This window comes from Somniosus microcephalus, chromosome 8 (assembly GCF_052327205.1).
Source record: "Somniosus microcephalus isolate GS21.2 chromosome 8, FLI_Smic_1.0, whole genome shotgun sequence".
In the NCBI taxonomy this organism is placed as follows: Eukaryota; Metazoa; Chordata; class Chondrichthyes; order Squaliformes; family Somniosidae; genus Somniosus; species Somniosus microcephalus.
This window is the reverse complement of record NC_140994.1, coordinates 119,260,443-119,279,613: the sequence shown is the minus strand read 5'-3', so window position 1 is coordinate 119,279,613 and position 19,171 is coordinate 119,260,443. Positions and strand designations below refer to the sequence as shown.

Genomic DNA, 19,171 nt, shown 5'->3' with positions numbered 1-19,171 from the left:
AGGGAGGATCTGGTGCTGGGATGGGTTGGCGAGCAGAAATCCAGATTTCAAGTCCAGTTGCCAGTTTATACTGCTATACAACTATAAATGTCCAAATTGACACTGGGGTGAGAGCATAACCTTATTGATGCTGTTGGCAATTCCGAGCTCTGGATTTCAGTCATTTATAGGAACAACTGTGGAAAGCTGTTCACCAGCCATTAGACTGTAGTTACAAAGATATTGTAATAAATCCTATTGGAATAAATGTGAGTTGAATGCTGATTCTTCTGACTAATTTTGTTGAACCTAATGTCTCGGGATGATCACGAACTCAGATTGACCAATTACATCTTGACTTCAGATTGGCCTATGGCCATTTCAACCCACGGTGTGAGCCCTGAACTTACTGGGAGTGTAACAACACAATAACTGTAAAGTTAGGCCCATCGCTTCGCTCGTAAGTTCCACATTTGTAAGAACAAGGGGCTGCCAGATTGCAGGAAATGGTCCTGCTCTGCTTCATAGGTAGAGGATTGGTTAACGGACAGAAAAGAGAGAGTAGGAATAAACGGGTCATTTTCAGGTTGGCAGGCTGTAACTAGTGGGGTGCCGCAAGGATCAGTGCTTGGGCCTCAGCTATTCACAATCTATATTAATGACTTAGATGAAGGGACTGAGTGTAACGTATCTAAGTTTGCTGACAATACAAAGTTAGGTGGGAAAGTAAGCTGTGAGGAGGGCATAAAGGGGGCAAAATTGGGTTGTGCCCCCTTTGGGTGCTAACTTTGCAGGGGCACTACTTCTAGCACCCCAAAAAAATTAGCGCCCCCGTGCCCGAAACTCACAGGTAGCACTCCAAGAGGGAGGCGGGTGCAGCGTGACCCAGGGCCCAGCTGGGCTACCAGGGATCGGAGCACCAGGCTCACGGAGCACAGCCAGCACTCCATGGAGGGGCTTCACAGGAGGTCGGGGACGCCAACGGGGGCAGGTGCTGGCAGGCGGCCAGCAACAAAAATGGACGTCCAGCACCTCCCCTTTAATTTGCGCCACCCCGACCACAGGTAGGCCCCCTCGACCCTGTCAGACATAGCGTCCAATGGAAAGTCAGGGGGCGCTACCGAAGATCATAGCCGGGGCGTGAGCGGGGCACTGCGAACGGTGATGACGTCATCGCTGGAGGCGCAGCGCTGCGGGGTGCCAATGGTTATTGCTGCCACTAACCTCCCGCTAATTTTCACGGGAGGCGTTAGCGGCAGCACGCCCGGGCGTTAGTTGCTTTGCGCCCCGTTAGCACCCTTGTAGTGTCAGCTGTGGCTCAGTTGGTAGCACACTCGCTTCTGAGTCAGAAGGTTATGGGTTCAAGTCCCACTCCAGGGAATTGAGCACATAAATCTCGGCTGACACTCCAGTGCAGTGCTGAGGGAGTGCTGCACTGTTGGAGGTGTCGTCTTTCAGATGAGACATTAAACCGAGGCCCCGTCTGCTCTCTCAAGTGGACGTAAAAGATCCCATGGCACTATTTCAAAGAAGAGCAGCGGAGATATCCCCGGTGTCCTGGCCAATATTTATCCCTCAACCAACATAACAAAAACTGATTATCTGGTCATTATCATATTGCTGTTTGTGGGACCTTGCTGTGTGCAAATTGGCTGCTGTGTTTCCCACATTACAACAGTGACTACACTCCAAAAGTATTTAATTGGCTGTAAAGCGCTTTGAGACGTCCGGTGGTCGTGAAAGGTGCTATATAAATGCAAGTCTTTATTGCAAGGGGTTTGGACTACAAGAGTAAGAAAGTCTTGATGCAATTGTACAGGGCTTTGGTGAGACTTCACCTGGAGCACTGTGTACAGTTTTGGTCTCCTTACCTAATGAAGGATATTGTTGCCTTAGAGGGAGTGCAATGAAGGTTCACTAGATTGATTCCTGGGATGAGGGGATTGCCCTATGAGGAGAGTTTGAGTAGATTGGCATTTAGAAGAATGAGAGGTGATCTCATTGAAACATATAAGATTCTGAGAGGGCTTGAGAGGGTAGATGCTGAGAGGCTGTTTCCCCTGGATGGCGAGTCTAGAACTGGGGGAATAAGGAGCTGGCCAGTTAGGACTGTAACGAGGAGAAATTTCTTCACTCAGAATGTTTTGAATCTTTGGAATTCTCTATCCCAGAGGATTGTGGATACTCAGTCGTTGGGTATATTCAAGGCTGAGATTGATAGATTTTTGGACTCTAGGGGAATCAAGGGATATGGGGATAGGGCAGGAAAATGGAGTTGATCGAAGATCAGCCATGATCTTATTGAATGGCGGAGCAGGCTCGATGGACCAAATGGCCTACTCCTGCTCCTATTTCTTATAATAATGGTGACATAAGATTTGGACATACTTGATGTGAATTGTGATCACTTTCCTTTCAAGGAGCAAGCAACAAATAAATATATATAATCCATACCTAATTACTGAACTCTGTGCTGTTGTCTAATGCAGCAATATCTAATTGTCTGATATCTAATTACTTATATCTTCTGATTTGTAATTTGTATATCATGTGGAATATTCATTCATCTTATTTATGAATTGCTTTAATTTTTCAGTAAAGAAATCTCCATTTCCAGATAAGGTAAGAAAACGTTTCATTCCACTGTCTGTACAATTTCCTTTGTTTCCCTTTTGTTGCATGTATGTCTCTGAAGTGAACCTGAGTCATTTATGTTATCTAATGAATGTGAGGTATGTTTTGCTTTTATGAAGAAACTAAGTGTAATGCAGAAAAAATTATTTATTTTCTATAATGCAGGTTAATTCCTGAAATATTTCCCTGAATAATAAGAAAAGAATCTTCTCATTAATATCAGAGAATTTTTAAACAAGTACATAAGCATTACGTAGATATCTATATTGTTCTGTATTCGGTGACTTACTATTACTTTGGGGGCGTGTTTAACCCTTCCCGCTTAGGTGGGCGGTTAACATTCCCTTGGGTTACTCAGTGGCCGAAAGTCGCCCAGATCCGACCAGCCGCGGTTTTTACTCGGGCGGAGTCATTCGATGACATCATCGGGCCCCGACTGATTTAGCTCGTGCCTCAGCGGGGGGAAGGCACAGCAGTTTTCTTGCCAGACTGAAGAGACTCGGGACCAGCTGGGAAGATGAAAAGGACCAAACAGGTTTGTTATTTTTAACTTGCCTTTGTGGGGCCATGAGGAACAGGAGTGTTCCTCCGAGTTCCACTGGGAAAGACGGGGGGAGTTAAAATAGCCCAGCTCTCAAATTTTCTCCAGCGAGTGCATTTCACGTTTATGCTGACCACCAAACAACAGTTTGTGGGACAGGGAAATACAGACAAGAAGGAGGGGAGAGAGCACCTTTAATAACATTTACAACTGTCCATTTCACAAAATAAATTGGGTTTGACCATCGCCTCATACATTAAATGTTTTGTTATAAATATTCAAAGTCTCTTTATCATCAATGTATTTTTCTGTTTTCTCAGCTTGCCATGGCAGGACCTCCCAGGTAAGCAGTGTTCCAGATCTCACCTGACGAAGGAGCAGCGCTCCGAAAGCTTGTGATTTCAAATAAAGCTGTTGGGCTATAACCTGGTGTTGTGTGACTTCTTACATTTTTCCAGATCTACGTCATCTTTATCATTCATGGGTATCCAGGTTCAGGTCATTTACCTTGGCCCACACTCTTCTCGGGTGCAGGTCTCAACCCCTTTTCCCCTTGCTTTGCACCCGGGAACTCCATTTGCCCTGTGCGCAAAGCAGAGGGAAGTCCACGAGGCCAACTGTCAGTCAGTTCCTTTCATAGGAACAGGAGGAGGCCAATCAGCCTCTTGAGCCTGCTCCGCCATCCAATTAGATCATGGCTGATCTGCACCTCAACTCCATTTTCCCACCATTCCTCCATAATCTTGATACACTTGCCTAAAAAAATCTGATCGATCCCAGTCTTGGAAGCTCCAGTTGACCCAACATCCACAGCATTTTGGGGGAGAGAGTTCCAGATTTCCACCACCCTTTGTGTAACAAGTGCTTCCTGATTTCCCTCCTGAATGGCCTGGCTCTAATTTAAGGTGATGCCCCCTTGTTCTGGTTTCCCCCACCAGGGGAAATAGTTTCTCTCTATCAACACCTCAATTAGATCACCCCTCAATCTATACCTAAGGGAATACAAGCCAAGTTTATGCAACCTGTCCTCATAATTTAACCACATAAACACCGGTATCACTCTGGTGAATCTGTCTCTGCAAATTTCAAGTCTAAAAAGTCCAGGTTTCTCCAGTCTTTCCGATGCTAGGGATCAGTCTCATGGCTCCTCTCTACTCCAACTCCAGGGCTTGAATGTTTCCTTTGTGTCTCCCTGAACATGGTGCTCAGTGTTTAGTCACAATAGACACTGTACACATTAAGCATGACTTCCTCGCATTTGTATTTTACTTGGTTTGTCTAGATAGTTAATCGCTGAATTTGATTTGTTGATTGCTGATTGACAGCTTTTAGATGTGTTGATTATCAAGCTTAGTAAAACCCCTAGCTCTCAAATTCATCCTCAGTCATTTCAATGTAATTAATGGAGTACTTAAGTTACCCAATATTTTCTTCCTATGTCACACTGACTGCATTAAATGTCATCCACTTTGTTCCATGTCTACCTTCACTTCTTGTTCACTAGGTTTGATTTAACTGCCCCCTCCTACTTTGACATCTTCTGTGATTTTGACCTTTGGCTTCAGCTTCTGAATTCCAGTCATTAACATGAATTAGAAATGTGTTTTTTTAATTCTATTTTGAACTATGTGTGGTTAGTTGAAAGAACTATCTTTGGGATTGGTTGGTGCAGTGATTGAAATCATTGTCCAGCTAGATTGTAGGATGTGAACTCAGACCAGTTCAAGTTTACACATTTCCAATTTGTTTTCCACCATCCAAACTGTGGAAGGATTGTTCCATGTCATCCCAACCCTGCAAAAGACACCTTGAGGAGAGCCTTGCGGCTAAAAATGGGTACAAGTCCCACTCCAGAGACTTGAGCACATAATCCAGTGCAGTACTGAGGGAGTGTTGCACTGTTGGAGGTGCCGTCGTTCGGATGAGACTTTAAACCGGGGCCCCGTTAGCCCTCTCAGGTAGATGTAAAAGATCCCATGGCACTATTCAAAAAAGAGCAGGGGAGATTATCCCACAACCAACATTACTAAAACAGATTATCTGCTTATTATCACTTTGCTGTTTGTGGGACCTTGCTGTATGCAAATTGGCTGCCACGTTTCCTGCATTACAACAGTTCAAAAGCATTTCATTGGCTGTGAAGTACTTTGGCATGTCCTGAGGATGTGAAAGGCACTATAGAAATGCAAATCTTTCTTCAAAAGGGAAAGCAAGTAGGGTAATGAAGGATGTTGTCCACCTGTCGCAGCTGGTGAATGAAAAGGACAGGTAAACACATGTCCTGGGTACATTTGATAAGGTGTGAAAAAGGAGACCCAATTTCAGGGTTTCCAAGCTGGTAAGAAAATCAGATTTCTCCCTATCCCAACATTTTCTTCCTTTTGAATAAAGCACTCCCCTGCACTGTCCTAACCATTTAACTACGATTGTTGGGACTATTTATGACCTGATGTCCTATTTTTCCATTGGCAGTAAGAGTGTTGATGAAGATGATGCCAGGATTTAGAAAACATGATGGGCAATTCATTCCAAGTATTTTAAACAATGAAAGGATTTGCCCATGATCATAGAATCAAAGGACCTGATTATAAACTTTAGAAACCACAAGAAATGGTCAGGTTTGGTCCTGAAATACGAACTGGATACCAGAGTGATCTAAACGGCTATTTTTTAGTCATATATTCTAGTTTTTGTCCAAAGGCCATAACTCATGAAGGGGTACGGTCCCCCGGTTGCTGGAAGTCCTCTCATACCTCACCCAGGTAGACACCCTTCATGTGTGAGCCTGGACTGTGAGTGCCCACAGGCTAGGCCACCAGAATGGGCATCGTTGTTGGGCCTCCTCCTGTCCTCATTCACCAACTACGCACAACGTGTTTCAAGTGGGGAATCATGAACAGCAGCAAGAACCTTTGCTGGTTGTTTCCTGCTCTCACAAGCTGAGGAACATCGAGGCCAGTCTCATCATCTTTACTGTCAAGCAGACTCAGGTCAGCCAGACCAAAAGTCATTCCTGGAAGTTTCCTGGTCTGAATAACTCAAAGAAGTAGAACTTGCTTTTAAACAGTGCCTTTCATGGCCTCAGGGAGTCCTAAAACCAATGAAGTATTCTTAGTGTGGTTACTATTGTGTAACCAAATGTGGCAGCCAATTTGTGCACAGCAAGGTCCCACAAACAGCAATGAGATAAGTGACCAGTTAATCAGTTTTGGTTGAGGGATAAATGCTGGCCAGGACAACACCCACCCCCCACAACCCCCGCTCTTCTTCAAATAGTGCATTGAGATCTTTTATGCCCACCTGAATAGGCAGACGGGGCCTTGGTTTTCCATCCCAACCAAACAACGGCACCCCTGACCATGCCACTATCCCTCAGTACTGCGGTGAAGTGCCAGCCTAGATTGGTACTCAAGTCCTGCAGTGGGGCTTGAATGTAGGAGGTGAGAGTGCTACCACTGTGCCAAACTGACACTATAATAATAGCTGTAAATTCTCAAGTTTATATTTCTTCTGTGAGTTATCCTTCACTTTGAAAATAATTCAACTGCTTCCATTCCATGTGTGTAGACCTCCTTTTGGCAATAGACCCGATCCCTCTTCTAGAATGCCGAAACCAACCTTACCAGTGGACAGAAGTAATTCATCATTGGGACGGAGGCAGACATCTCCAAGGTATGAGCTGATGGTCATCTCCTAAACCTAAACAGACCAGGACATACGTGTGTTGGGGGTGGGGGCGGGCGATAATGAGGTGGGCAGGGTGTTAACCACATAGTTTAGCAGTCGCAGTAGTCAGTAGTCACAGTAGTAATTTCAAAGGTATGATCTAAATTGACCATGTACATGTAATTGTAATTTTGGGAGTGAGTTGAATAGGAAATCCAAATCTGTACAAAGACGCAGTGAAAACTCAACAAAACCTTACTCGCGAAATCAGTGATAACTCTGGTAACAACAGTGATAAGACCATGGAACGGCTTCTCCTTTCAGTCGGTGTGTAAAGCTCTCTGATTGCACCATTAAGTTTTTCACATCTGTTCAAATGGTCATTGTCCAAATTCTAGTGATCTAATTGATTGATTTTAGTTTGTATAGCGTGTGTGTGTGCGAATTCAATACTGCTGGATCTACGTACATGGAGGTAAATCCTGGCTTTGTGCAATAGTCTAAAATGGGTGATAGTGGATCGGCAGCCTGTTTTAAATCTCGACTGTCAATGGAAATAACAATGGGGAGAGATGTAAATGGGCTGGTGGTTTGCTATCACCCGTTTTAGACTATCGAATAATGTCAAAATTACCCCCATGGGTTTATGCTTCCAACCCAATGGTTTCAGTGATGCGTTGGCACCAAGCGATAATGTACAAGGCTGGAAAAAAGGACCGGTGGGACCATGGAGCTCACCCCTGCAGTAGCCTGGCACCCCCACTACTGCATCCAACCCCATTTGCCACCACACAGGGCAAGTTGCGTTATAAACTGACTGTTCAGTAAACTCATCATTCCTTTGAAGTAAATCAGGAAATTAGGATTAGAGGCCCTATAGTGAAAAGGAAAAAAGCGATAAATATTTGAAATAATCTGCCATGCGGGGGGATCGTACCTACACAAGTGATGAATGCACCAAAATCCATTATGCATAACATTCTTTCAATATCAGAACCGTAAAAGAGTGGTTAATCAGAAGTTGGGAATCTTGCTTAGAATTACATAGAATGTACGGTACAGAAACAGGCCATTCGGCCCAACTGGTCCATGCCGCTGTTTATGCTCCACATGAGCCTCCTCCCACCCCTCTTCACCTAATCCTATCAACAGATCCTTCTATTCCTTTCTCCCTCGTGTACTTTTCTAGCTTCCCTTAAATGAATCTATGCTATTTGCCTGCACCACTCCATGAGGTGGCGAATTCCACATTCTCCCCACTCTCTGAGTAAAGAGTCAGCGCCCAGTGATGATGTTTAGGACTCTGTCCAGTCGCTTTCTGGACTCCAGAATACACACTAATTGGCTCAGGCAGTTTAAAGTCTTCAGTCCCTTTAACTTATCCACTACCGCTGCCACACCAACTTTCAAACACTCCAGGATTTAGAGGGTAATTCAAAATGTAATAACAAGTTAGTTTTATATTCTTCAATAAACATCCTTCTAGAAAATGTTCGGTTCCTAACGTCTTCAATAACCACTCTTTCACTGTTATGATATTGGAAGAATTTTTTTTTTTTTATCGTGCTTAACACACTTTGTTATACTTACCGCTGGAGAGCAACAGTCACATAGGTATCACCATACCTTTCACTCCTGAAGCGTAAATGGGGCTGAAAAGTGTAATGAATGTACCTTTAAGGGAGAGAACTACTTTTTACAGCTCCTGTATACTGTAGTACCGGCAGTGACCACACCTGTATATAAACCCTGAGTAGTGATCTGTACAGTCAGTTGCAGTTTGAACCCTCATTCAGTAAACACCTGTTGAATCGTTCTCTGCAGTCTGTTGTCTGATTATTGAAGGACACAACATTAAGATACACGGATCTAAAAGTGGCGACGAGCAAGTTCGAACCTACCTGCAACTCCGCATCACCTCCCAGGGATTCGCTCCTGGAGAACAGTGGAAGAAGGTCGAGTCCAGAAGCACGGGTGTCGACCACGGGCAACCGCCCAGTCATCCAGCGGAGATTTGAGCATTGCAGGGGAGGCTGTCGAGAGCCAGGTTTGGCTTTCCAGTCACGGTGGTCCAGCGAAACGAGCTGGCAACAGGTATTGCGCAGACCCTTCCCGGACAGCGGCGGGCTAGAGCCTGACCGAGATGCACAGAAAAAGGCCGAGCAGCGTCGACGGGGGAGAGAGAGAGGGCAGAGCGCACAGAGGTGTTCAGGACCGAGCGGCGTCAATGGGGGAGAGAGACGAGAGAGAGCAGAGCGCAGCCGGTGTTCAAGGGCCGAGCAGCGTCAACGGGGGAGAGAGGCATGCAGGAAAACGCAAGGCGCTGCCATTGCCACGAGGACCGCAGAGAGCGGCGTTGGCAGCAGTGCAGGAGCAGCGCACGAAACCCACAGGGCGTCGCCATTTGCCACGAGGACCGCCGAAAGCGGCGTTGGCAGCAGCGCGGGAGACGCCCTTTTAAGCCGCAGTGGGGAAGAAAGGAAAGCGCAGGAGATGCCATTTTAAGCCAGTCTAACCACACCCAAAAATGCCGAAGAGTGGCAGTATCACAGCGTTCGACAATGAAGTCGAAGATTGGGCGACATATGTCGAACGCATAGAAATATACTGCAAGGCGAATGAAGTGCCAGATGACAAGAAAGCACTGGAATTGTTGAATTCAATGGGTGCAAAAACGTATGGCGTACTATGAAACCTAGTAACCCCAGCGAAGCCAGTAGAAAAGGATTTTGAAAACAGTGTCAATCCTACAGGACCACTTAAACCCCACACCGCTACTGATAGCAGAAAGATTTAAGTTTCACAAAAGGAACCAGCATAAAGATGAAAGTAATGCTGAGTATTTAACAGAACTGCGCAAGCTATCGAAACACTGCCAGTTTGGAACGGGACTAGCCGATACTTTAAGGGACAAGTTTGTGTGTGGGCTTCAAAGTGAAGGAACCCAGAAATGGCTTCTATCAGAAAAGGATCTTACGCTGGACAAGGCTTTCAGCATTGCAGTATCACATGAAGCGGCAGCACGGGGCACTGCAGAGATACAACGGAGACTGCAAGAATATGGCACAAATGAAATGTCATACGGAACAGTGAAGTGCTATCGCTGCGGCAGAACAACACATGACCATAATGATTGCTGGTTCAAGGACAAAGTGTGCAGTGTGGAAAAGTAGGACACATAGCAAGAGTCTGCAGGTCGGGAAAGAAAACCAGCAGCAAGAAATCTCCACAGGAGAAGTACAAGAAGGTACATAAGGTGACGGAGAGTAGTTCAGACGAACAGAAGAGTGATACAGACTCCGGAAGCAAGGAGCTGGGTTGTCTGAAACTACATAATGTGATCAAAACGGAGGATCACCAAACTATCTGGGTCACGCTCAAGATAGCAGGAGTCCAAGTGAAAATGGAATTGGACACAGGATCAGCCCTAACAGTCATAAACCGAAGGGACTACAAGCGGCTATTCTCACATATACCCTTGAGAGATACAAAGATTGTCTTGAAGACGTACACGGGGCAAAAAGTCTACCCCAAAGGAAAAATAAGGGTGAACGTTATATATAACGGCAAGGAAACACCAAAAATGGACCTATATGTATTGCCAGATGGAGGACCACCATGACTATGACGTGAATGGATCCAGAAGATACAGCTAGATTGGCATTCCATACAGGCACTGACTGTGGCTGACAAAAAGGAAGACGACGTCACACCTGGGTGACTGTCAAAGATCCTAACTGACGCGAAAGAAGTGTTCCAGCAAGGACTCGGAACACTAAAAGGCATGACAGAGATGACTAAAATTGAAGAAAACGCAAGCCCAACATTCTTTAAGGCCAGACCGGTACCTTATGCGATCCGCCCAGCCGTCGAAGCAGAGCTGGAGAGTCTGGAATGTTCAGGTGTACTGTCCAAGGTAGACTGGAGCGAGTGGGCTACACCCATCGTCCCTGTGATGAAAAAGTCGTTGAGCAGCATGCCTGGGGAACCAAGGAAGGTTCGCATCTGTGGGGACTTTAAGGTAACCGTGCACCTGGTCCTTCACACCGTACAATATCCACTTCCGCGGATTGAAGATATTTTCGCCTCGCTATCTGGAGGGAAACGCTTCACTAAGATTGATCTGGCGCAGGCGTATCTGCAAATGGAGGTAGAAGAAGCATCAAAAAAATACCTCACAATCAACACCCATAAAGGTCTCTACCAATACAACCGGCTGGTATTCGGGGTAGCATCAGCTCTGGCTATTTGGCAGAGGGCAATGGAACAAGTCCTGCAAGGGATCCCAGGGACCCAGTGTTATTTGGACGACATCCTGGTCACGGGCGAAAATGACAGTGATTACCTTGCCAACCTGGAGCAGGTGCTCACGAGATTGCAGGAATATGGGCTCCGAGCTAACCGCCCCAAATGCGAGTTTTAAAAAAAACAGATCTCTTATTGTGGCCACGTTATCGATAAAGAGGGGTTACATAAGTCCCCAGAGAAGATTGAGGCAGTAGTCAAGGCTCCAGCACGGAAAATGTGTCACAACTGAGGTCGTTCCTCAGGCCGGTAAACTACTACCATAAGTTCTTGCCAAATTTGTCTACAATACTACACCCACTGAACACCCTACTGCAAACTGGGGTGCCATGGAAGTGGAGTGACTAATGTAGATGAGCTTTCCAGAAGAGCAAAACACTAATCACATCGAAAGAGGTATTGGCCCATTACAACCCAGCATTACCAATTCGATTGGCATGTGATGCGTCACCCTACGGCATTGGAGCGGTGCTGTCGCACAAATTCTCGGACGGCTCAGAGAGGCCAATAGCCTTTGCGTCACGATCACTAACCTCAGCCGAGCGTAACTACGCCCAGATTGACAGGGAGGCCCTCAGCCTAGTGTGGGGAGTGAAAGAGTTCAATCACTATCTGCACGGGCAGAAATTCACCTTGCTGACTGACCACCAACCACTTGTCTCCATCTTTAATCCAAAGAAGGGCGTTCTGGTGATGACTGCGCAACGGCTACAAAGATGGTCCCTTTTTCTAGGGGCGCACCAATATGAAATCGAGTATAAGGGCACGAAACAGCATGGAAACGCTGATGGGCTATCACGCCTGCCAGTGCCTACTGCGGAGGAAGCACCAGCAGTGGATCCTGTCGAAATATTTCATTTGACTATAATTGAATGCTTGCCAGTAACTAACGCTGGTATAGAGAAGAGACCCGAAATGACTCGACACTGTCTCGGGTATATGACTTGACGGTGAAGGGATGGCCAGCACATGGCGACTCACTGTTGCCAGCATTCTCATCCAGAAGAGAACAGCTGTCAGTATGCCAGGGGACCTTGATGTGTGGATCCCGAGTGGTAATTCCACCCAAGTTAAGGGAGAGAGTGCTCAATGAGCTTCACGAAGGTCATCTGGGAGGGGTGATAATGAAAAGCCTTGCTAGGGCTTGTGTGTGGTGGCCGGGGATCGATCAGCAAATCGAGGACCTGAAAAAGAGCTGCTCAGGATGCCAGAAGGTCCAAAATGCACCACCACATGCCCCTCTACACCCATGGGAGTGGCCCTCATCTCCATGGCAACGGGTGCATATTGATTTTGCTGGTCCATTCATGGACTCAATGTTTTTAATAGCCGTGGATGCGCACTCGAAATGGCCTGAGGTCATCAAAATGTCCTCCACCACCACGGAGAAAACTATTGCAGTCCTACAGACCATTTTTGCCAGGAATGGCTTGCCAGAGCAGATTTGCTCCGACAACGGACCACAGTTTGTGTCCGAAGAGTTCCGGAGGTTCTTGAAAAAGAATGGGGTAAGGCATTACACATCCGCCCCGTATCATCCAGCCACAAATGGATTGGCTGAGAGGTTTGTACAAACCTTTAAGAAGGCAATAAAGGCTATGTACAATGACAACATTCCGCTGCAGCACAAGGTGGACAATTTCCTGTTCGCCTACCGGAATGCGACACATGCAGTCACCAACCAGGCCCCAGCCATGATGTTCTTTAACCGAAGGTTAAGATCTCGCCTGGATTTGCTCAGACCAAACGTATGAAGAGATGTTGAGAGTAAGCAATTCCAGCACATCCATGAGAAGCCAACAAGGAGCTTCAATGTAGGGCAACCAGTCTTGGCCCGCGACTACCGAACAGAAAAATGGCAGCCAGGAACGATATGCACAGGGCAGGGCCCACTAATGTACACAGTGGACGTTGGGGAGAGCATCGTGAGATGCCATGCTGACCAGATCCTAGAGTCACAGGAACAAGTCAACCCCATGCCTCGCCCATACGTACCTGGTGATGAACCCGACGTACAGGTCGCATCTACCCCAGAAACAGTAGCATCGGAAGCTGATGAACCAACCAACGACAGGGGGCCAGAATCGCCTCCGCACCAAGAGCAAGACACTCAGGAAAGGATCAGGAAGCCTCCCCAAAGACTGAATTTATAAATAGACTATTTTCAGCTAACGTTGCATGTTAAAAGTGTTAATTGTAATTAGTTTGATATTTAATTGTTAAATGAGTGTTATGGTACTGTTAATCTAAAAGGGGGGGAATTATAATGTATGTACCTTTTAAGGGAGAGAACTACTTTTTACAGCTCCTGTATACTGTAGTACCGGCAGTGACCACACCTGTATATAAACCCTGAGTAGTGATCTGTACAGTTAGTTCTAGAGTAACCCTCATTCAGTAAACACCTGTTGAATCGTTCTCTGCAGTCTGTTGTCTGATTATTGAAGGACACAACATTAAGATACACGGATCTAACAAAAAGGGAATCGACAGAAATTTTTTAAAAATATACTTGAAGGAATATTCACCCATGCGATATAAGTGCAGCAGGTTCTCGGGGGGTAGAGTGTCTCCAGCGGCAGGTTAAGGTGGAATGGGTAGCAGGTTCTCCGGGGGGGGGGTCTCCAGTGACCGGTTAAGGTGGGACTGGTAGCAGGTTCTCCGAGGGGGGTCTCCAGTGACAGGTTAAGGTGAGACAGGAAGCAGCTTCTCCGGGGGGGGGTCTCCAGTGACAGGTTAAGGTGGGCCGGGTAACAGGTTCTCCGGGGGGGGGGGATCTCCAGTGACAGGTTAAGGTGGGACAGGAAGCAGCTTCTCCGGCGGGGGGGGGGGTCTCCAGTGACTGTAGTGTATGTAACTGTTCTACCTTTAAGAGAACTATTGCATGTAACCGTTCACCTTTAAGAGAACTATTTTAGGTGTGGCACGACTTTATCTTGGCTGCTGTATACTGTAATACCGACGGTGACCACACCAGTATATAAGTGCTGTGTCAGGATTTATTGGGCAGATTCGCCCTGACCTTCGAATAGTAAAGTCCTGTTTAAGTTACTCTTGTAGTCTGTGTATTACTTCGCTATACAACCCACAGACTTTACAGTGACAGGTTAAGGTGAGACAGGAAGCAGCTTCTCCGGGGGGGGGGGGGTCTCCAGTGACAGGTTAAGGTGGGACTGGTAGCAGCTTCTCCGGGGGGGGTCTCCAGTGACAGGTTAAGGTGGGACTGGTGCAGCAGGTAGTACAGGTAATAGATTTGATTTGACTGGAAATTTTGGCGCTGTTCAGTAATTCTTATTTTGTCCAGTAATTGGGATTATCTTGCGTGGATGACTTAATCAAAAATAGTTCAGCCTTCTGATTTTAGCGTTAAACCCGTTGAAACCCTAAACTTCCCCTCTGCTTCTCCCAATCGGGGTCTGTCTGTCCAGCAGAAACCCTGGATAAACCGGGTACACAGGGCTTGCCCCTAATTTACAGTGGCTGATCGGGAGAACACCCGAGCAAATTGTCGGCAATCATCTTTAAGCCTAAAGAGATATTAAGATAAAGAATTTCCGCCTCCTCCTCCACGGTGAGTGGAATGATTTGTATCACAGCACATGTCCTTCTGCTATGTGAACAATACATCATCACACAGAGATTTAGTTCATCACCCGCTGTCACACTCAGCACACTGATTTTTATTTAACTTCTTGTTATTTCTAAATTAAGGGATATTAACTCCTTGGAGTTGGTGCAGAGGAGATTTACCAGAATGGTACCAGGGATAAAAATGAAAAACTTTCATTTATATAGCATCTTTCATGACCTCAAATGTCCCTAAGCTCTCTACATCCAATGAGGCATTTTTGAAGTGCAGTCACTGTTGTAATGTAGGAAACGCGACAGCCAATTTGCGCACAGCAAGCTCTCACAAACAACAATGCGATAATGACCAGATAATCTGTTTATTTGTGATGGTGGTTGAGGGATAAATATTAGCCAGGACACTGGGGAGAACTCCCCTTCTCCTCTTTGAAATAGTGCCATGGGATCTTTAATGTCCGCCTGAGTGAGCAAGTTTTGGGAGTGGGACTTAAACCCACAACCTTCTGACTCGGGTGAGAGTGCTACCAACTGAGCCATGGCTGACACTGATGAGAGACTTCAGTTACTGGAGAAGCTGGGGGTTGTTCTCCTTAAAGCAGAGAAGGTTAAGGGGAGATTTAATAGCAGTGTTCAAAATCATGAAGGATTTTGATAGTGTAAATAAGGAGAAACTCTTTCCAGGTCAAGGAGATAAGGAAACCTTTTTTAAGCAGCGAGTTACTGTGATGTGGAATGCACGGCCTGAAAGGGTGGTGGAAACAGATTCAATGGAAACTTTCAAAAGGGATTTGGATATTACACAGAATATAAGCACAGAAACAGGCCATTTGGCCCAACCAGTCTATGCTGGTGTTTATGCTCCATTCAAGCCTCCTCCCATCCTTCCTCATCTAACTCCATCAGCAAAACCCTCAATTCCTTTCTCCTTCATATGCTTATCCAGCTTCCCCTTAATAAATGTATCTATACTATTCGCCTCAACTACTCCCTGTGGTAACGAATTCCACATTCTCGCCACTCTCTGGGTAAAGAAGGTTCTCCTGGATTCCCTATTGGATTTATTAATGACTATTTTATATTTATGGTCCCTAGTTTTGGAATGTCCCTAGCAAAGGAAAACAAGGGGCAAAATAAATGGTGTTCAACCATGTTGCCTCATGGAATGACAGGATAAAGGACGTGGGTTCGTTTGATTCCCCACAGAATGAGTTCCTCATTTCTGACATCGAGGGAAGGGTTGAGCTGACTCGATCTGTTGTCATACAGGAAGCTAGGAGTTTGCATCTATCCGTGGTGCTCTTGCTGAATTTCCTAGCGAGAGGGTCACAGGCTGATCTGGGCAGCTGTCAAGGAACAGATCTCCTGTCCAGTCTCTCGGCCCAGTGTGTCACAGAGGAAAAGAAATACACTTCAAATGGAGGCGGGATCTATTTTGGTCCATCTCATTTTAAGATGCCAAATTAACGGAATGTTAACAAATAGGTTTTTGTAAACACCTTAATATTTAATTGGTAAATAAGCTGATGTTGGTTTCTGAATTAGCGGTTAGAATAGCTTAGTTTTTTGTATTGCAAGGGATAATCATTGTTGTGCATTTAATGATGAATAAAAACTAGTAAAAGCAAAATATTGCAGTGTTGTGCTGTGGACTTGCACTGACTGGTTACCGGATTAACCCACTCCACAATGGTCCCTTCCAACTGCCATAGGGTTCAATCTGGATTGGATTAAAACCCAGAGCTCACGGTGAAAGATCACTGATCAAATCTGGAACACTTCCTCTCAGATGAGTAATTTCAATATCATTTAAAGAAATATTAATCTGTGTTTTTCTTTATTCAGACCAAGTGTACCAGACAGAAGGCTTGAGGTAAGTCTGGTCCAAAAATGTGGTGTTGTTTACTGGAACAAATTTAAATAATTAATAAGTAAAAATGTAGTCTTGGACATAATTTCAGATTTTTGTTACTTTGTGTAAATTGAACTTCAAGGATGTTGTCTGAACAGTATATCTCTTTCTTTTTATTCTCAGGAAGAAGAAGAGAGTAAGTAAACAATTATCAGATATGTCTCCTGTCACTTCTGTCTGTATTTGTGCTGCGCTATGTCTTTTTATTCTTTATAAGAACAAGATTGCAGGATCTGAATTACCAAATGCCTATTGTAAAGTGACCTGTTGCTTTATTAAGATGCGGCACTACTAGCTCTCTGCTCCAAGTTGCAGCACTGTCAACTTCCAGAAAACCTTCTGGGAATAATTTTCGCCCAACTCACCGGGCGGGAATCTCACGAAATCGGGTGGAGCTACCCACCCAATATTACTCTCTAGTGATACCAGGGATGAGTTTTGTAGAGGGACTGGAGAAGCTGGGAAGCTGGGATTATAACCACATTACAGGAAGGATGTGACTGCACTGGAGAGGGTTCAGAGGAGATTTACAAGGATGTTGCCAGGACTGGAGAATTTTAGCTCTGAGGAGAGATTGGATAGGCTGGGGTTGTTTTCTTTGGTACAGAGGAGGCTGAGGGGAGATTTAATTGAGGCGTATAAAATTATGGGGGGCCCAGATAGAGTGGATAGGAAGGATCTATTTCCCTTAGCAGAGAGGTCAATAACCAGGGGACATGGATTTAAAATAATTGGCAGAAGGATTAGAGGGTTGAGGAGAAATTCTTTCACCCAGAGGGTGGTGGGGGTCTGGAACTCTGCCTGAAAGTGTGGTAGAGGCAGAAACCCTCATCACATTTAAAAGTACTAGGGTATGCACTCGAAGTGCCGTAACCTACAAGGCTCCAGACCAAGAGCTGGAAAGTGGGATTAGGCTGGATAGCTCTTTTTTGGCCAATGGGCCGAATGGCCTCCTTCTGTGCCATAATATGATCCTATGTTCTCCTTAGAGCAGTGAAGGTTAAAGGGAGATTCGATAGAGGTTTTCAGAATTAGGAGGGGCTTTGATAGAGTAAATGAGGAGAAACTGTTTCCATTAATGGCTGGGTCAGTAACCAGGGAACAGCGATTTACGATCATTGGCAGAACCAGGGGGAGATGTTGAGGAATGTTTTACGCAACAAGTTGTTTTGATCTGCAATGCATTGACTGACAGGGCGGTGGAAGCAGATTCAATCGTAACTTTCAAAAAGGGAATTGGATAAATACTTGAAAAGGGAAACTTTGCAGGGCTGTGGGAAAAAGCTGGGGATTGGGACTAATTCAATAGCTCTTTCAAAGAGCCGGCACAGGCATGGTGGGCCAAATGGCCTCCTTCTGTGCTGTAAGATTCTATGTTTAAAAAGAAAACAACCGACAGAAGGCAAAATCAAGTGTTGTCTGCCACAGGTAGATACACCAGGGGTAAATTTAACCTTTATCATCAGGTGAAAGACAAGTGACAGCAAATCGGCAGCCTGTTCCCCGCCCCCAACACTTGGGGGAAAAAAATGGGCAAGGTGTAAAACGGACTGCCAATTCGCTATTACTCACTTTGTGTCCGCTGATAGAGGTTAAAATGAACCCCAGTGGTTAGCACCCAAGGCTCCTGCCATCCAAGAGAGAAAGGACACGAAGGATGGGGATGGACGTATGTACAGTTGTGTGGGGGTAGGTCACTTGACTTAGGCGGCCGCACATGACATGAAACCTTAAAGGGACGGTGATGTTGTCGCTCACCCATGGAATGATGGGAATTCCTATTTGTATGTGGAGGTTGAACAAGGGAACCATCGATAAATAAACTGTTGATCTGGGTTGCCACTTAATCCCCGTGTTCAGTGCTGTGTGGCACATTGCAAAGAAAACCTCTTTCATTATACAAGTCTGCTGTTAATATAAAAATAAAACCCTGAATTGACACATTTTAGTAGAGTATATTAAATACTTCCTATATAACAGTCTGCACTTCAAAAGTAATTTATTGTGTGAAGCACTTTGAGATGTTTCGACATGATAATGCTCCATAAAATGCAGAGATCCTTATCGTAATTAGAACTCTGGTTAGACCACATCTGAAGTACTGTGTTCAGTTCTGGGTACTACACCTCAGGAAGTCTATATTGGCCTTGGAAGGGGTGCAATGCAGATTTAACACAATGATACTAAGGCTGATTTCTGTTAGATAAGGGTAGTAAGGGTAACAGAACAAAGGTGGGTAAATAGAGTTAAGATACAGATTAGCCATGATCTAATTGAATGGCAGAACAGGCTTGATGGGCTGAATGGTCTCCTCCTGTTCCTACGTTCCTGTTGATTTAATTGAGTTATTCATTTTTCTTTAACATAAATTGATGCTTCTCTTATCAGATGATAATCTAACAATTGGTGGTTTAAACACTGGCCTTGAATCCACACCATTGTTGCACCAATCATTCTACAAAGGAAAGGACTTTAGTTAGAAGATTGAAAGCCTAATCTTCAACCAGGGTTCTTGACTATCTTTTTGAGAGCAACCTGATCCAAGGCAC

At 45.3% G+C, this 19,171-nt stretch overlaps 1 protein-coding gene across 1 annotated transcript in view; it reads left to right on the top strand.

Annotated features, from left to right (window-relative positions):
• lcp2a (lymphocyte cytosolic protein 2a) overlaps nt 1–19,171 on the top strand; it is a 316,451-nt gene that overhangs the window by 272,501 nt on the left and 24,779 nt on the right. Inside the window, exons 11-15 of the mRNA XM_085996162.1 lie at nt 2,576–2,601; nt 3,475–3,497; nt 6,722–6,826; nt 16,556–16,583; nt 16,746–16,758. Coding sequence (XP_085852288.1) covers nt 2,576–2,601; nt 3,475–3,497; nt 6,722–6,826; nt 16,556–16,583; nt 16,746–16,758 — 195 coding nt within the window. The remainder of the gene's footprint in view (nt 1–2,575; nt 2,602–3,474; nt 3,498–6,721; nt 6,827–16,555; nt 16,584–16,745; nt 16,759–19,171) is intronic.